Here is a 19,260-nt window from a genome sequence, read left to right on the forward strand (position 1 = left end):
CACACACACACACGTCGTAAGCTCTTTGAACGAACACTGTTTTAACAGTGTGTTGTGGGGAGAGGTCATCTCGCTCGTTCATCCCACGGCACCGCTCGACACGTCCGCGTGGCCTTGACGTTCACACAGCCTGGTGATACCACTGACTACTACTACTACGGGGCTATCTAACCCCACGAATCGTGGTGACGACGACCCCCGACGATGATTTGGGGGATGGGTGATTGCACCTGCCGTGGCCAGATGGGATGTAATGGGAGGCACGGGGAGCTTCCCCGCGGGCTGCATTGGGTTGGATCCTCGATGTTGGAGGGGCTTGATTCGCGACGATGCCATCTTGCGCAACGGTTGCCCACCGCCAGCATTCGGCGCTGCGTGGTTCTCTGTCCTTTGCGTCTGGCGACATGTTCAGAAGCTACACGACAACGTTTCGAGGTGTGCGAGCCGGAGAGTATTCCCCGGGAGAAGGAACGCAGACAACTGGTTTACGATGTGGTCCACAGTTCGGGTTTCTTGGCCACGCTTGGCTTGTATTTCATGTGATTTTGTATCGCTATGGGTGTCTATCTCTCCCTGGCGAGATGTTAACTACCTCGCCTCGTATGCAGGAGGTCGTGGATTAGATCCCGACCCTGACGCCTGCTGCTGTATATTTGGAGTTTGCGTGTTTCTCCCCGTGGTCGTGTGGGTTTTCCTCCGGTTTTTCCCTCCACGTTTAGAATCAATGCCACGCGTTTTGGCTGCTAGAATTGTCCACGTGATGATTAGCCACTAAGTTGGGCTATCATCTGTGGGCCAGGTCACTTGTGAAAAAGCGCTACGTTGCTCGGTGGGCCTTACCTGGTAAAATAACAATACTGTAGTTTTAAATAGTTGTCATGAGTGTGAATACAGTATAACCCCTCCTCTTAATGAGGGTAATTGGTTCCACGGAACTGGTCTTTAAGCGAGTATAGGAAATACACGTTAAAGGCTACTATATACACTACACTACAATACACTACTATATACACTACACTACTATATACACCACTATATACACTACACTGCTATATATACTACAATACACTACTATATACACTACACTACTATATAGACTACAATACACTACTATATACACTACACTACTATATACACTACAATACACTACTATATACACTACAATACACTACTATATACACTACACCACTATATACACTACACTACTATATACACTACACTACTATATACACTACAATACACTACTATATACACTACTATATACACTACACTACTATATACACTACACTACTATATATACTACAATGCACTACTATATACACTACACTACTATATAGACTACAATACACTACTATATACACTACACTACTATATACACCACTATATACACTACACTGCTATATATACTACAATACACTACTATATACACTACACTACTATATAGACTACAATACACTACTATATACACTACACTACTATATACACTACAATACACTACTATATACACTACTATATACACTACTATATACACTACAATACACTACTATATACACTACTATATACACTACACTACTATATACTATACACTACACTACTATATACAATACCCTACTACACACTACAAAGTGGGCTCTATGGAGGCCCGTCGTGAAGCGATTAGTCGTTAACAGGCGTGGTCGTCAAGAGTGGCTCTCCTGCTGCGTTTCTCTTGGCTCTCTCCGGGCCTCCCTGCATCTCCGTGGCCCTTACCCTCCTGCACGGGGGCAGCGTTCAGAAGCTCGGTGCCAGCGCCGACCTCCGTGCGCCGCGACCGAGAAGGCTTTCCGGAGTCTGTGCCGCTTTGCTCTTCCTACTCTTAGTTCTTTCGGTAAAGTCACCGTGTAGGTAAAAAAGGAAATTAAAATTAACAAAATAAAAATCACGACGTTTCGGAGGCAACACAAGTCTCCGTCATCAGGTGGGACCGTCACAGCCAGATTTGCTGCATCAAGTGAGGCAGGGATTCAAGATGCAAGCCCTTAAATACAAGTTGAGGGGGGAGGAGCTTATCAGAATGTGGTAGCCAATGAATGGAACGTATCGGCTACCACATTCTGATAAGCTCCCCCCCCCCCTTCTCCTCCCCCCTCAACTTGTATTTAAGGGCTTGCATCTTGAATCCCTGCCTCACTTGATGCAGCAAATCTGGCTGTGACGGTCCCACCTGATGACAGAGACTTGTTGCCTCCGAAACGTCGTGATTTTTATTTTGTTAATTTTAATTTAGTTTCTTACCTACGTGACTTTACCGAAAGAACTAAGAGTATGAATCCTTGCAGTCACGAAGGCTTCAAATCTAGAATTTGCTCTTCCTCCCGTTGGAGGGGCGCAGTCGACGGTGCTTCACCAACACGGCGCCTCTGCTAGTTTTGGTCGCGTGGCCACGGCCGGCGGGCCTCACGCCGCTGAATGAAATCGCGAATAATCAAATCGTTAATTTCGATTTAAAGCTTTCGTGACTGCAGGGATTCATCTTCTTGGTTCTTTCGGTAAAGTCACGTAGAAGGGAGTACAAATAAAATATAATAAAATAATTCTCATGACGTTTCGGCCACAACGTAAGCAGCCGTCCCTTCGCAAGCAGCCGTCCTCATCATCTGAGGACGGCTGCTTGCGTTGTGGCCGAAACGTCGTGAGAATTATTTTATGTTTTATTTTTATTAATCAAATCGTATTCGCGACGAAGGAGGAGACGTGCATTGGTGTGTGTCCGTGGCCTCGCTGCTGTGTTTCTATAGAATGGGCGTCGCGTGCTTCTCTGTAACAAGGCAGATCGACTTGAGTTTCAACTCCTGGTCATCATCATCATCGTCGTCATCATTGTCATCATTCAACCTCGCCATCATGTGTTCATCGATGCTCATGCGTGCATCTGTGTGTGTGTGCGTTCTTTGTATGCGTGTTATTTTATGCCCCAGCGTGCATCATCTGTGTGGTGTTCTCTGTAACAAGGCAGACAGACCTCAGTGGCCCCCCTCTCCCTGCCGGCAGGAGTGTTCATTTATCATTGACGCGGTGGCACAGACACTGTGCAGAGCACTCGTGACACGGTCCCAAGGTTCTGAGTTATGAAGTTCTGGCCATCATCACTATCGTCATCATCATGACTTACATCTTAATCATCATCATCATCATTCATCCTCACCGTCATATGTTCCCCGATGCTTATGCATGCATCTGTGCGCGCGTGGTCATTGTATGCGTGTATATTTATGCCCCAGCATGCATCATCGTGTTCGCTGTTGTTGTTTGCCTCCTCCTCTTTTGCTTGTGCATGCGCGTGTGTGTGCCTTTGTTTCTGTTGTCCTCTATGCTAGCCACTGATGGTTATGCATGGCTCTGTGTGCGCGTGTGTGTGCGCGAGCACATTCGTGTACCTCTATGCTTACGCTGGCATCTGCCGGTGTGTGCTTAATGCATGCTTGCATGTGTTCCTTATGCATTTGTTCGCGCGCGCGTGTGTGTGTGTGCCTGTATATTCCTTTATGCTTGTGTTGCACCCACACGTGTGTGCTGATACTTTAATCTGCGTTTGTCTGTGCTCCATTCGGGGTTAGCGCTCCGCTTGGCCGCGAACCCGGCGACCCGGGTTCGATTCCCGCTCGCGTCCAACACCGGTGACGATTATTCTGAACCGGTAATGGGCCTCCCCTGGGTCGACTCGGCCTCAAATGAGTACCTGGTGCGGTTTTGGTTAAAACCATCGCCACTGGGGAGACAAAGGCTGCCGGGGCTTGGTGCTGGCCACCCCACCCCCTCGTGCGCCACACCGGCGCTGCTCGCTAAACAGTTTGTTCAAGGCTATATGGGGACCTTTGTCTTGGTTGTCCTCTATAACTCTCGCTCTACACTGATGCTCATACCCCGACGTTTGTGCCTGCGTGGTGGTGTGGGCGCGTGAGGTTGGATCCCGTCATTGTCACCCCCCTCCCCCCCCCGTGTGGGTCATTGTGTGCGTGTCGCCCGGACACAATCGCTCTTCTCTCGGTGTTTTGTGTGGGGGTTGTGTGGGACGTGGGGTTTGGTGTGCTACGTGGGTTTGGTGTGGAACGTGGGGTTGGTGTGGAGTGGTTGGTGGGGTTGGTGGGGTGTGGGGTTGGTGTGGTGTGGTGGAGTTGGTGTGGTGTGAGGTTGGTGTGTGTGGCGTGGGGTTGGTGTGGTGTGGTCGGTGTGGTGTGGTGGGGTAGGTGTGGTGTGGTGTGGGGTTGGTGTGGGGTTGGTGTGTGTGGCGTGGGGTTGGTGTGGTGTGGTCGGTGTGGTGTGGTGGGGTAGGTGTGGTGGGGTTGGTGTGGTGTGGGGTTTGGTGTGGTGGGGTTGGTTTGGTGTGGTGTGAGGCGTGGAGTTGGTGGGTGGGTTGGTGTGGTGCGGTGTGGTAGGTGTGGTGCGGTGTGGTAGGAGTGGTGTGGTAGGAGTGGTGGGGTTGGTGTGGCCGGGTGGGAGACTGGGGTGTGGGTTGCACGGCGGGGAGAGCTTAACAAAGCGCGATGCTCCCAGACCTCCCACTCGCACGGGGAGCCGATGGAGAGGTGATGGAGGGGGGTGATGGGGGGGATGGGGTGGCAGGATGGGGGGGGGGCAGCCCATCCGTCGTGCCCGGGGCCCTTTCACGGCGCAAATAAAAGGGAGGTTTCCTTAACGCCCAGGCAGCCCGGCATTGTGCGAGCGCATAATGCACGCGGGGTTCAGTTCCCCACACTCCTCCTCCTCAGCTCTGCCGCGTTCTCTCGCGTTCTCTCGAGGCCTCTTTAGACCCCCCTCCCCCCACACAACCTGGGTGTGGGTTCCCGCTTGTGCCTGTGTCCTCACCGTGTTTCGGACTGTGCACTGTGTCTTTTGGGTGACTGTGTGTGCGTGTAATTTTTTGCACGTGTATTGTTGGCTTCTGCGTGTGTCTGGAGGGTTTACGTGTGATGGTTTGTCTTGGTTATCTGGTATTGGATTGTGTGTGTGTCGTGTGGGACTGTGTTTGGGTGACTGTGTGTTGGCATCTGTATGTGTGATGGTATGTCTTAGCTGTATTGGATTGTGTGTGTGTCTTGTGGGCTGTTTAGGTGACTATCTTTTGATAATTGGTTTTTTACCCTTTTATCTGGCAACAAAACTGACACCTTTTTTACAAGGAGTCATGTTTGCATAGACCACAATACCTGCAGTCATAATGCAAACAAAAAACATAACTCTGATAATGTATGCACTGTCCTTGAAATTGATTGGTTCACACCTGAGACAGTTTTCCTTAGAGCCCAGTCTCACATGGGTTGGACCAGATGACGCCAAAATGCGCACAACTAAAAAAAAGGTGTCAGTTTTGTTACCAGATAAAAGGGTAAAAAACCAATTATCATATTTTTTACTGGCAAATGAGTCTTTGTGTGTGTGTGTTGGCTGCTGTGTGTGGTGGTTGTGTGTGATGGTGTGTCTCGGTTAGCTGTATTGGATTGTGTCTGTGTCTTGTGGAATGTTTGGGTGACTGGTATCTGTATTGGGGGGGAGGGGACTTTGTCTCTGTTGCTGTGGATGAACTGGGGAGCGGTAGTGCAATGGTTGGCGCACTGCGCTATGAACACGCCACTGGGAAGACTGGGAAGACAGCCGGTCGTGGTGCTGGCCACCCACACCCCCTCGTGTGCCGTTCCGCTCTTCATCAGTGCTCGCTTAACAGCACTTGCCCCAACATTCTAAGGGCTACACGGGGGATCTTTGTCACGGCTTGCGTTTTTGCTCGTGACTCAGCCAGCCTCGAATGGTGGGACCCCTTTATGTGCGTTAGTGAAACATTCACCGGAATATCAGTTTAATAGCACGCGCACACACACGTCACGAGTTGTGTTTACACAAGACAAGCTGCTGGCAGGACGATTCGCTTTGGAAGGGATCGCTTTTTATAAAGTCACGGAGCGTAAACGTCATCACGTCAAATCCGGAGAGTGTATCTCTGTCCAGCGGCGACTCCTACAGAAATTACGTCTAGTCCAGGCTACCTCGCCCGGTATGCAGGAGGCCGTGGGTTCGACCCCAACCCTGACGCCTTCTATCTTACGGCTACATGCTAATCTCTCACATTAACATCACTAGCCCCGGCCACTTCTTTATAACCCTTGGGCTACACCCATTTCAAACCCTTTAAAACAGTCTGCCTCAGCAGCAGACCACGCTTTCATACCTGACGATGGACGCTTGTGTTGCGCCCGAAACGTCGGGATTTATTTTATTTTATACCCACGTGACTTTACTGAAAGAACCAAAGAGTATGGATTCCTGCAGTCACGAAAGCTTAAAATCAAGATTGTATATTTGGAGTTTGCCTGTCTCTCTCCCTGTGGTCGCGTGGATTTTTATCCGGGTCCTTTGATTTTATTTCCCCTCCACATTCAGAATCAAGATCAAGATTTTTAGAGTATTTGGCGACTGCTATAAATGTCCACTCGATAAGCCACTTCGTTGAGCTATCATTTGTGTTAGCCAGGCTGCTTCTGAAAAAGAGCTGAATAGCTCGGGTGTGGGTCTTACCTGTTAGTAATAATAATACTTGATTTGGCGCTTTCGTGAATGCAGGAATTGCTCTTTGGTGCATTCGGTAAAGTCACGTAGAAAGAGAAAATAACAAATTAAATTCAATAATAGCATACGACGTTTCGATTGCAACACAATCAATCATCATCAGGTAAAAATGAAATTTTTTTTTGCAATCTTTGGAAGAACGTAATCAACCAGGTAGGGTGTTGACTGGTACGTTAGCCGACTATCTGTGTTGTCTTGGTTCTTTCGGTAAAGTCACGTAGAAGGGAAATAATAAAATAAAATGTATTATTATTTATTATTTCCCTTCTACGTGACTTTACCGAAAGAACCAAGAAGATGAATCCCTGCAGTAACGACAGCTTCAAATCTTTGGAAGAACGTAATCAACCAGGTAGGGTGTTGACTGTTACGTTAGCCGACTATCTGTGTTGTATTGCATTATATTTCTAAGTTTACTAGGTTTTGTTTTCTCTTTCATGTGTACCTGATGATGATTGCTTGTGTTGCAATCGAAACGTCATATGCTATTATTTAATTTATTATTTTCTCTTTCTACGTGACTTTACCGAAAGAACCAAAGAGAATAGAAAACATCTTTAGTTGCTTTAGTCGAGTTAACTAGCAACTCTTGTGAACCCGGTTTAACCGCACGTGGATAAAACCTGCAATTGAACCCAGCATTTACGTATGTTGAACTTCTTTCGCACCGTACGTGCTAATCGGAGGTGCGGGAGAAGGACAACAAACTGAACGCATTTTAGAAACGTGCGTTTAGAGGATTTGGCCGCCATCAGTGTCCACACGATGATAAGCCACTTCGTTGAGCTATCGTCTTTGGCCAGGTTGCTTATGAAAAAGCGCTACGTAGCCTTATCTGGTAAAATAAATAGTTTATTGTTTTTTATCGGTTGCTAACACGTAGGTTTTCGACCATTGTCATCATTAATAGAGGTTGTTTGGGTTCGATCGCATACATATAAATGCGTCGCTAAAACCGCCGCCACCCGACATGGCTAATTAGTAAGGTTTGTCATGTAAACAGGACGTGCCAATTCGTGTTGGAGCGCAAATCGTTTCGCCAGTAATTACAACTTGCATCATCAGGCTACAGCGAAAAGAAGTTGAACATTCATGCACACATGGTTGGTTACGTACGGTGTGTAATAAGTTGAACATACATACACCCAAATGGCACGGTCGGCTACTTACGGCGCGAAAACATTTCTCCATTCATACAAACACGGTTGGCTACGTGCGGTGCGGAACAAGTCCAGCGTACAAACGCCGCACTGGTTCTGCGCTCTTGCAGACGAGCGCTCTCCCCCGTAGCCCCTCGTCCTCGTGGCGGCGGCCAGCAGCCCCACGCGTATCTCTGCACTCGGAATCGCGAGCAACGTGGCTGCAACGTCGCCGCAACGTCGCTGCAACGTCGCCCAACGGAGCACGTCGGTCGGGGTAAAACCGCGGCGGAAGTCGGCGGAGAGTGGCCGCAACGCGACGGCTGCTCCGGATAGCGCGAGCTCGGTTCCGATCTCCCGTAGCGCCGCGAAGCTGTCCGGCGCGCAGGCTTTCGGCAAAGCTGGCGGCGCGGCGCGGCGTTGTTTACGCCGCGTCTGCTTTTGAACCGTCGAGTTTTTTTGTACCGAGTTCATTGGAGGAGGGAAAAAAAACCAAATGGCTCTCCTTTGTGATTGTGGTTGCGCACGATCCCTTGTCATAGCGCCAAGGATGGATGGAAGGTGGTGCTCCTGTTTCAGAGGCAAATTACAGCCTGCGGTAGTTTCGCAGTATGTGGGGGGGAGGGGTTGACGTTGCTGCGCGTTTTCCCGGTTATTGAGTAATTCGCGGGTACCATTTATTTTTTCATTTGGATCGGGATCTTGGTGCACGCCCCTCCCTCCCTGCCTCCCTCCCTGCCTCCCTCCCTCTCTCCCCGCGCCACGGAATCATCTTCAGTGTCCATCGTGAAAGCGGATGGCGAGAAGAATTAGAATTGTTATTGAACACGCACCGCGCTATTTCACCCACTCCGATGTCCGTGCACCGTCCGTCCGTTTCCGATGGCGGGCGCTCGTGCGATACTGTGCGCAGCGTACGTCATCGTGACAGAACGGAATCGGGAGAAAAAATAAAAATAAAATAACTACACCGGTACGTTTTCAAGTCGAAAGACTTCTAAGTCGGAGAGACGTAACCAGTCTGTTGGTAGTACAAGCACTTGTTTCCATTTAGTGGTGGACACTGCCTGGGGTGGACTGCTCATCGTGGTGGGCACTGCCCATGGTGTAGACTTCCTATGGTGGACACTGCTCATGATGGTGGACACTGCCCATGATGGTGGACACTGCCCATGATGGTGGACACTGCCCATAATTGTCGACACTGCTCATGGTGGACACTGCCCATGATGGTAGACACTGCTCATGGTGGACACTGCCCATGATGTAGACTTCCTATGGTGGACACTGCCCATGATGGTGGACACTGCCCATGATGGTGGACACTGCCCGTGGTGGTGGAAACTAGAACACCCCAGGTGGTACTGACCAAATCGCCCCCCCACCCACCTCCCCCGCACCCACCTCCCCCCCCCACCTCCCAACCCCCCACCCACCTCCCCCCCCACCTACCTCCCCCCACCCGCCTTGGCTTACGAGCCACTCGGGGCCTGCTGACAATGGCGCGTTTGCGGGTGCTGGGCGGGAAGCAGAGAGATGGTAAATCACCGTCCCCTTCACAATGGGGGGGGCAGTGGTCGCGGTGCCAGCGCTGGCGGGGAGCCCCCGTAGCCCCCCCCCTCCCTTCGCACGTTCGGGCTGCCCCAGTTTTTTCCTGCTTCTGTTCTTTCATTGTTTGGGCAGCTCCATGAGCTCGGTTTCATCCAGAGGGCAACTGCCTCCTTGGCATCCTAAATTCTCGCTTGGCCCATCCACTTGATACCCATCGTGGCGGCGGCGGCGCTGCGGACGAACCGGGGAGCCGTAGCGTTGGCTGTTGGCGTGCTGCGCTACGAACCCGGCGGGCAGAGGTTCGGTTACCGCTCGCGGCCGACACCGGCGACGATGATCTGAACCGGTCCTCGTCCCGCTCGGTCGACTTGACCTCAAGTGAGCACCGAGTCGGGTTTGTGTCGTAAGCAGCGTCACTGGGGAGACGGAGGCTACCGGGCGTGGTGCTGGCCACCCGCCCCCTTCGTGTGCGGTTCCCGGCTTAGTAGGTGCCGCTCGCCAACAGCACTTGCCCCAACAGCCTGTTTAGGCACGCGGGGGGGGGGGGCTTTGTTGCTGTGGATGAACTGGTGAGCGGCAGGGTAGTGGTTGGCGCGTTGCGGTACCAACCACGATTATCTGAACCGTTCCTGGGTCCTCCCCTAGGTCGACTTTGCCTCAAATCAGTACCTGGTGATATGTGTAAACATCGTCACTGGGGAGACAAAGGCAGCCGGGTGTGGTGCTGGCCACCCCTCTGTATCACATACCATGCTGGCGTTCATATGGGCGCTCGTTAACGACACTTGCCCAAATAGTCTGTGAAAGCTATATGGGAGAACTTTGTCTTTGTGGTGGATAAACTAAACAATTTTACCGGATAAGGCCCTAAAGAGCTACGTAGCTCTTTTGTAGAAGCGGCCTGGCCACAAATTACAGCTCGGCGAAGTGGCTTATCGTCATCACGTGGAAATTTATAGCAGCCAATTACTCTAAAACGCGGTGACGTTGATGCTAAATGTGCAGGGAAAAACGGAGAACCCGGAGGAAAAAAACCACGCGACCATGGAGGGAGAGAGAGAGAGACGCCACCTCCAAATATAGAAGCATTGCCATGGTTGGGATCGAACCCACGACCTCCTGCATCCCGGGCGAGGTAGTCAACATCTCGCCACCGTGGCGTATAAACCATAGAAACACCACGCGCCCATCTGCTTCACGGCGGAGTTGTTACAGATTCCCTCCGACGCTGTAAGAAGCGAGTCGGCCGTTTGTGTGCCAGTGTCGCCGGGGTGGGGAGAGGGGGGGCTCCAAATCTTCCAAATTCTAAACATGAAGTATACTCTTAGTTCTTTCGGTAAAGTCACGTAGGTAAAAAATGAAATTAAAATTAATAAAAATAAAACAATAAAAATCACGACGTTTCGGAGGCACGTCGTGATTTTTATTGTTTTATTTTTATTAATTTTAATTTCATTTTCTACCTACGTGACTTTACCGAAAGAACTAAGAGTATGAATCCTTGCAGTCACGACAGCTTCGAATCTAGAATTCTAAACATGAAGGTTTAACACGTTGTAGTTGTATAGTAGGAGGGGAGGAGGCTTTCGCCACCAATATCATCCATCGTAGACGGCTTTTTTCTTGGGTTAGATCACACAAATATAAATGTGTGGTTAAACACGCGATGACCACCTGACATGGCCAGTTAGTAATGATAATAATTCCATGTATGTAGCTGCTGTTCATCAAGGATCTCAAAGCGCTGTGCAGGACGCAGCAGCAGCAGACACTCTGCATGAAAATAATTGTATTATAAATACATTTGAAAGAATCCGTTTACTGAATAAACTAAAAGTTTAATAAGCGGAAGCGCATATAAGTAGTTTATTTAGACGCATTTTTAAAATTGCCCCACGGACTCTGACATCCTGATGTCTCGTGGAAGAGCGTTCCGTCGCCTGGGGGGCGACACGGAAAAATCTCCGTCACCCGTGAGACCGAAGCCTGGGAATGCAGGGTTTGTCACGTGTACAAAACGTGCCAATTGGATACTGGTTCAGCACTAATCGGGCTGTGTGCGTTGCAGAGTTAAACCCACTACGGCCATTTACAATTCGGATGACCGTGAAGTTTTGCCAGTAATTACAACAACAAGAACAACAACCGGCTTCATGCAGGCGACGGTCAGAGTTGTGGAGAAATCTCCCCCTCCTGTTTCGGTCTTAAATAGAGGAGGGTGATGTTGTCACTTGTGAGTGCGAAGACCAGGTGGGGCGGGGGGTGGTTAGTATAGTCTTATGAAGGGCAGTGGATACCTGTAATTAGTGGGTTTATTGTCAAAATGACTCCGCAGATTACTCAGCTGGGGATGACACGGCAGCACAGATCATCGTCCCAGCCCCGCTTACTGGGCAGCCTCGCTTGCTGGGCAGCCTCGCGTCCAATTGCAGACCAGGTGCTCATGTCTGCCACTTGGGGGGGGAGGGAGGAGACTAGGCCACTACTATACACTATTATACACTACACTACACACTACACTACACACTACACTATACACTACACTATACACTACGCTACACACTACACTATACACTACACTATACACTACTGCTGTACTAGTATACTACACTGTATACTACACTATACACTACGCTACACACTACACTATACACTCCACTATACACTAGTGCTGTACTAGTATACTACACTATACACTACACTACTATACACTACACTACTATACACTACACTACTATACACTACACTACTATACACTACACAATACACTACACACTACACTATACACTACTATACACTACACTATACATTACACTATACACTACACTGTTGCAGCCTCACTTCGGTTCTCCATCGCCATCGGCCCCTCGGTGTTGTAACTCTCTCTCCATATCCCCTTTGCACATCCGCACCGTCGAATGCACTTGGTGCTTTCAAGGCGCGTCTGAAGGCCTCTCTCAAATCTGTGTCTGGGTCTCTCAGCTCTCGACCAGACCCCGCGCTTGGCTCCACACCTCTCGTCTGCAGGATCTGGCGCGTTGTAAACGTCATCATCTTCTTGGTTCTTTCGGTAAAGTCACGTAGAATGGGAATAACAAAGTAAATATTTAATTATGTTTTATTTTTATTATTTTATTACTTCCCTTCTACGTGACTTTACCGAAAGAACCAAGAAGATGAATCCCTGCAGTCACGAAAGTTTTAAATCGAACGTCATTATGATTATTATACTCGAGTAATCGGGTTTCTTTTATAAAAGCCCAGCGTGTCCGTCAACTAAATTACAAGAGAGCCTTTGAAAAGGCCTGAATCAATAAGTTATAGGAATTCATATCCTTTGGGTGATATTGTTATTATTTTGCTCCGACTTACGATATTTCGATCTTACGATGGCAATAGCGATACGACAAAATTGCCATCAACAACCCTAACATCGTTCAAGTGTACAGACGACGGACAGAGTCTTGGCGGGTACAGTACAATATGATACGTTACGATACGTTCAATGCATGTAACGATAGGTAGCTTTAGCGATTTCATTTTAGGGTTTCCACGATACAATACGTTCAATGCATGTGAAAAGTTTTTATAGCAGATGGGATTGTTTCCTGAAATGTTTTTTTTAATTAAATTGCAGTTCATATAGGTAGGCAAAGAATTTACCTTGTTTTTTTTTACTTTAGATTTTGCCGTGCAATACAGTATTGTAATTAATAAAAACATACGGTATATAGTTTATACAGTACGGTACTGTAAATTGCTCTTGTTTTGCTAAATTATCCCCATTCTTTAAGACTCCTGGGTAGGCTAGGCCATCTTCGACTTACGATATTTTCGACTTACGATGGGGTCGTCGTAACGCATCTCCATCGTAAGTAGAGGACTACCTGTAATCTCTCGTGATATAGAGATGGTTTTTTCACAGATGTCCAGTAGTGGGCGTTCGGGAAGGATCTGTAACCCTGGCCTCGCCAGAAGGCGGTCACGGATAAAATGTGGACTCTGCCCGTTCCGTCTTGTCTGGCATAGAGCGTTTCTCCCTCTTCACACCTGTAGGTTTTTCTGTCCGGGGTGTTCTGGCCGAAAACCTCCTTGGTACGTAGAGGACTGCGGAGCTTGGGCAGTTGCTGGCACCGGCTCGCTGCTGGGCTGCCTTTCCCCCGCGGCTCTGTGGTTCCTCCTCGCATCTCTAGCGAGGCGTTCTCTCTCTCTCTCTCTCCATGTGTGAGAGTGAGCGACTACCATGCGGTGTCGCGTTACGAGCTGCCATTGTTATTATTACTGTGTGGGTGCCGTGAGTAGCGTGGTGAGAGCGTATCTCCTGCCTGACTTCCGATTCGTATATTTTTTAACTTTTGTTTTTACGTACCTCGGCATACCGCTTCTTCCGTCGTAGAATGGCGACCATCGATGTACGCACGGTCGTGTTCTCTCCCAGAGCGCCGCGTGTGGTTTTCACAACGTGGATTGGATGGGGAACGCATTTTTTGTTAATGACGCGGATTACTAAATTGTGATGCAACGTGGCGATCGGAACTCAGCCGCGGCGTGAGCAGGAATAAGCAGCGGTCGTAACACGGCTGCCTCGGCGTAGCGTCACCACCGCACACGGCGTTGGGATGCTGCTGGATGCTTCTCCGCTGGTGGTTCGTAACCTTTACTGCAGCCTTGCCACGGCCTTTGGTCCTCAATCGTTATAAAAAATGTACAATGTTAATAACTTCATAGGTTTCAATGAAACTAAGTAAGTTTTGTTGCCTCACGTTGCCCGTAGCTTAATTTGGGTTTTTCGATGACCTTCAAAAATAAATCTGGCCGTGTTTCGCTACCCCCCAGGGTTTGCGTGCAGTCCAAGTTAAGAACTACACTGGTCTAGACGCGATCCACACGGCGCCTTCGTCTTTGATCGGGCCCTGCGCTACGCATCTCGGTGCCCTTGAGGAACGCAACTACTATCATCGCCACGTTACAGGAGAACAGACTGGATGTATTTGTAGGAATCGGTTTAACCTTTGTGGCGCTAAAACAGGAGGTTTTAAGATGTTAAAACACCAAACAGAAACCTTTTTGCAAGGAATCATGTCTGCATTAAACACAATACTTGTGGTGAGCATGCAAACAAGAACGTGCTCTGGTAGTATATGGATTGTCTTTGAAACTGATTGGTCCAGACCAGAGACAGCTTTCTTTAGAGCCTCGTCTCAAACAGTCCTCTGGTTTTACTGCCAGAAAGGGTAAAACCTATTCCTATATGTAGTTACTGGCAAGAAAAGGTCCCATGATGTATCTGCTCACCCCGAGCCATGCTGTTTGCCTTTTGGCATGAACTCGCTACACTTGAGATCATGGTGGTTTAATCACATCACTGTTTATTTAACCAGGAAAGTCCTGCTGAGCTATGTAGCTCTTTCTCAGAAGCGACGCTACCTGGCAGTCACAAATGACAGCTCAACGAAGTGGCTCATCATCATCATCACGTGGGAAATTATAGCAGTCAGACACCCTAAAACGCGTGTTGTTGATTCTAAACGTGGGGAAAAAAAAAAAAAACCCGGAGAAAAATCTACACGACTTGGGATGAGAGAGACTTGCAAACTCTAAACATACAGCAGGCGTCAGGGCCTGGATCGAACCCACGACCTCCTGTATACCAGGCGAGGTAGTGAACATCTCCTAGCTACCGCAGCACCCATGCGGTGGTTGGCACCTGGACTCGAACCCAGGGTCCCAGCCGGTGGGGCCGACTCAGCGGCTGTGACCTTTGCGCCACCCCGGGGCCAGCGAGCTCGCCCGCCCTGTAACCTTAACAACAAACAAGCACAGCCCACCCATCCACCCCCCCCTCCCCCCTCTCACGTTCCAGTGGGGGGGGGGCGGGTGGGGGAGAGTTGATTAGTTCACACAAATTCTGCAGGGCCATTCTCCAACGTAAATTGCAGTGGGGGGGGGGGGGCGGCGTTCATTATTTTTGTTGTCGTCGTCGTACAGTGCGTCCTCCTCTGCGGCGAGCGTTTCCACGACGCCCGTTGGATACATCGCGACGGATGGATGCATTAGAGACGACGCGTTGTTTTTATAGCGCGGACGCCAAGTGGGTGTGCACACGCCATCGAGCGAGGGGAACTCCGCCGCAGCGCGAACAGGAGTAAGCGGCGGTCGTAGCACGGCCGCCTCCTCCTCGGTGTAGCGCCATCTCCACACCAGTCGTTGGGATGCTGCTGGATGCTTCTAGAGCAGTGGTTCGTAATCTTTACTGCAGCCTGCACTCCCCTTTGGTTCCCAATCTTTAAAACAATGTACATTGTGAATACATACATAGGGGCTTGATGAATGAATGTAAGTTGTAACTTGCGCTGCGTGTGGCTTAATTTGTGTTTTCGATGATTTACCTTCTAAATGAATCTGTCCGTGTCTCGCTACCCCCAGAAGGGGCATCTCGCACCGCCAGGGGGTGGCATGATGCTCCCCAGGTTAAGAGAACCACACTGCTCTCGACGCTACCTACGCGCCTCGGTCTTTGTTTGGGCCCTGCGTTATGCATCTTGTGCGTTATAGCTGTACTGTGCTTAGCCCCCTATATAAATAACTGGCTTGTATAGCCGGCGTTGCCCGGTCCAAAACAATATTTCAAAACTACTCTTAAAAATCTAACAGCAGTGCGTACTGACTGTGGTGGTACCTGCTATGATTACAGCAGTGCATACCGACTGTGGTGGTACCTGCTATCACTACAGTAGTACATGCTGACTCTATAGCGGAATTTAAGTACTCGCCTGACAGAGTGGCGTGGTGAGGCCTAGTCCCGTGCAGAGCCTCCGGCCTTGCCTAGATTGTCCAGCCGGCCGAGGTGGCACCTTGGCAGGCTGGGGCTGGGCTGCTACCCCTTACCCCACCCCCCCCAGCCATGATCTGCCCAGCCGCTCTGCAGTAATATCTATGGCCTATAGTGGTAGCATCTAGCGACTGTATATAGTAGTAACTGCACGCATCGGGGTGTGGGGGACATCACACAGTGGAGATTTAAGCTCAACGTTTAGTGTATTTTTAAAGCATTTTTAACGCGAAAGAAAATGTCCCCCTCACTCCCACCGAAGGCGCGCGACTTGGCATGGGCCGTCCCCCACACCAAAGGTGCGTGACTTGGTATGGTCGTGCACGCGTCATAAATAAATAAATAAAGAGAACGCAAAAAAACGTACGAAATCGCTAATTAAACTAATTAAAAATTGACGGATGTGAAAAAAGAATAGCGCTTGCTCACGGCGGGGCTTAAGCCACAAACCGACAAACAGATAATTTTTGATTTTTATCTGAATAGATCATTATTATTATTATTGATAATGCAATTTTTTCCATAACGCAGCGTCCTTCAAGAACGCAACTACTCCCTGTCGCGTTGTCGGAGAACGAGACTCACATTGTACTTTGAAAAAATTACCCAGGAAAGCCTTCCCGAGTTTAGACTTCTTTTTTACAGGAGGGTCGTGGCAATTTTTTTAAGTCGGGGGGGGGGGGTGGGGGGTTTGTGCGATATTCCGCTGCTGCTGCTGCGTGCGATCCCGCCCCGCGTAGCCACCCCGCACTCACGTTGGTTTGGCTGTGTCCGCGTTCGCAGGGCTGCGAGCGACGTTGGAACATCGCCGCCTCCCTCCCTCCCTCGTCTCCTGCGACGGACGCGACCATCGCCAGGCAGCCCGGTCGCTAGGGCAGCGTGGTCGCCATGGACACGGAGTCGCAGTTCTCGGGATACTCCTACAGCTCCGGCTACTCGCGGGGTTCCAGGCATCAACGGTAACGACATTGGCGGCCGGGGGAGTTTGTACGGACGGTCGTGTGCTCCCGCAGCGCGGCAGGAGCTGCCGTCGCTGAAGGACGCCGCGCTGTGGGGAAAGTGGCGTGATAACGACGAGCTTTGACTCGGTGGGGATTAAGGGGTTGGGTGAAAGAGGCACAGTTACACGGTGTTAGTCGCCAAGCGATAAGAGAGCGTAGCCGTGGGCGAGGATGAGGGTGATGAGGGCGATGAGGGTGATGAGGGTGAGAGGATGATGGGGAGGAGGATGATGGGGAGGAGGATGATAATGATTATGAGAACGAGGATGACAATGATGATGAGAAGGAGGATGATGGGGAGGAGAAGGATGACAATGATGATGAAGATGATAATGATGATGGGGAGGAGGGTGATGAGGGCGATGAGGATGATGAGTTGCTGCGTGTGTCGCTGTGTTGCTCTGCGTGCGTGTTGCGCTGCTGTCGTGACGCTGGTGACATTTCCCCCCTCCTACTCCCTCACTCCTCCTCCCTGCCGCCAGTGACCGGAACCGGCACAAGCACCGCGGCCGCGAGGGCAGCGGCCGAGGGGACAAGTCTGTGACCATTCACATGCCGAGCGGCGGCGGCGGCGGTGGCGGGGGGGGCCAGGCGGCCGAGGCGCTCATCGACAAAGACGGCGGCGGCGGTGGCGGCCGCCCCGCCGAGGATGTTATTCAGGTCGAGATTTTGCCTCAGGTCCTGCACCCACCTCGAGGGGCGCACGAGCAGGGCCCACATGCGCAGCAGTAGCCACAACACGCAGCAGTAGCCTGAAACACACACGCAGCAGTAGCCTCTACACAGACACGCAGCAGTAGCCTGAAATACAGACACGGCAGTAGCCTGAAACACAGACACGCAGCAGGAGCCTCAACACAGACACGCAACAGGAGCCTCAACACAGACACGCAGCAGGAGCCTCAACACAGACACGCAACAGTAGCCTCTACACAGACACGCAGCAGTAGCCTGAAATACACACGCAGCAGTAGCCTGAAATACACACGCAGCAGTAGCCTCAAGACACGCAGCAGTAGCGGCTTCAACACAGACACTGCTGGCCTACTCGCACCACCGACCCAATCTCTCTCTCATCTCTCTGCCAATTCTCCTCCGTCTCACCTCACCCCTCAACCTCCCTCTCCTTCCACCACCTCATCACTCATCTCCACTACACCCCCCCCCCTACCCCTCTCCTCCATCACTTACCCCCCTCCCCTCAAAGGCAAAGATCTCCCTCGTAGCTTTAAAAGACTGTTGGGGCAAGGGCTGTGAGCGAGTATGGCACACGAGGGGGTGGGGGTGGCCAGCACAACAATCCGCCTCACCTCATATTCCCGCACTGTTTTGTGGTGATGTTTACTACACACTGCACCAGGTACTCATTTTCAGCCAATTCCACCTGGGGGGAGACCTAGTATCATCGTCACTGGTGCTGGTAGTCGTGGGCAGGAATCGAAACCGGGTCGGTACTCATTTGAGGCTGGTCGCCATGCTGGTGAGATGTTAACTACCTCGCCTGGTTTGCAGGAGGCCGTGGGTTCGATCCCGACCCTGACGCCTGCTGCTGTATATTTGGAGTTTGCGTGTCTTTGATCATCATCACGGTGGCTATGAGATGTTAACTACCTCGTCTGGTATGCAGGAGGTCGTGGGTTCAATCCCGTATATTTCGAGTTTGCGTGTCTCTGATCATCATCACGGTGGCTATGAGATGTTAACTACCTCGCCTGGTATACAGGAGGTCGTGGGTTCAATCCCGTATATTTCGAGTTTGCGTGTCTCTGATCATCATCACGGTGGCTATGAGATGTTAACTACCTCGCCTGGTATACAGGAGGTCGTGGGTTCGATCACGTATATTTGGAGTTTGCGTGTCTCTGATCATCATCACGGTGGCTATGAGATGTTAACTACCTCGCCTGGTATACAGGAGGTCGTGGGTTCGATCCCGTATATTTGGAGTTTGCGTGTGTCTCTCTCTCTCCGTGGTCGCGTGGATTGTTCTCCCGGGTCCTCTGGTTTTTTCCTTCCGTGTTGAGAGCATTTGGCTGCTGCTAGACATTTCCACGCGACGATGATGATGAGCCCACTTCGTTGAGCTCTCACTTGGGATGGGCAGGTCGCGTTCTGAAAAAGAGCTGCATAGAATCTC

General features: G+C 50.4%; 1 protein-coding gene across 2 annotated transcripts in view; it reads left to right on the forward strand.

The window, feature by feature from the left end:
* Nucleotides 1-19,260, forward strand: part of LOC144952068 (vang-like protein 1) — a 43,940-nt gene that overhangs the window by 9,153 nt on the left and 15,527 nt on the right. Inside the window, exons 2-3 of one of the 2 annotated variants that reach the window (XM_078882467.1) lie at nt 16,906-17,081; nt 17,606-17,801. In XM_078882467.1, coding sequence (XP_078738593.1) covers nt 17,011-17,081; nt 17,606-17,801 — 267 coding nt within the window. In that variant the 5' untranslated portion in view covers nt 16,906-17,010. The remainder of the gene's footprint in view (nt 1-16,905; nt 17,082-17,605; nt 17,802-19,260) is intronic. The other variant, XM_078882469.1, reaches the window with a different exon arrangement.

This window comes from Lampetra fluviatilis, chromosome 65 (assembly GCF_964198595.1).
Source record: "Lampetra fluviatilis chromosome 65, kcLamFluv1.1, whole genome shotgun sequence".
Taxonomy (NCBI): domain Eukaryota; kingdom Metazoa; phylum Chordata; class Hyperoartia; order Petromyzontiformes; family Petromyzontidae; genus Lampetra; species Lampetra fluviatilis.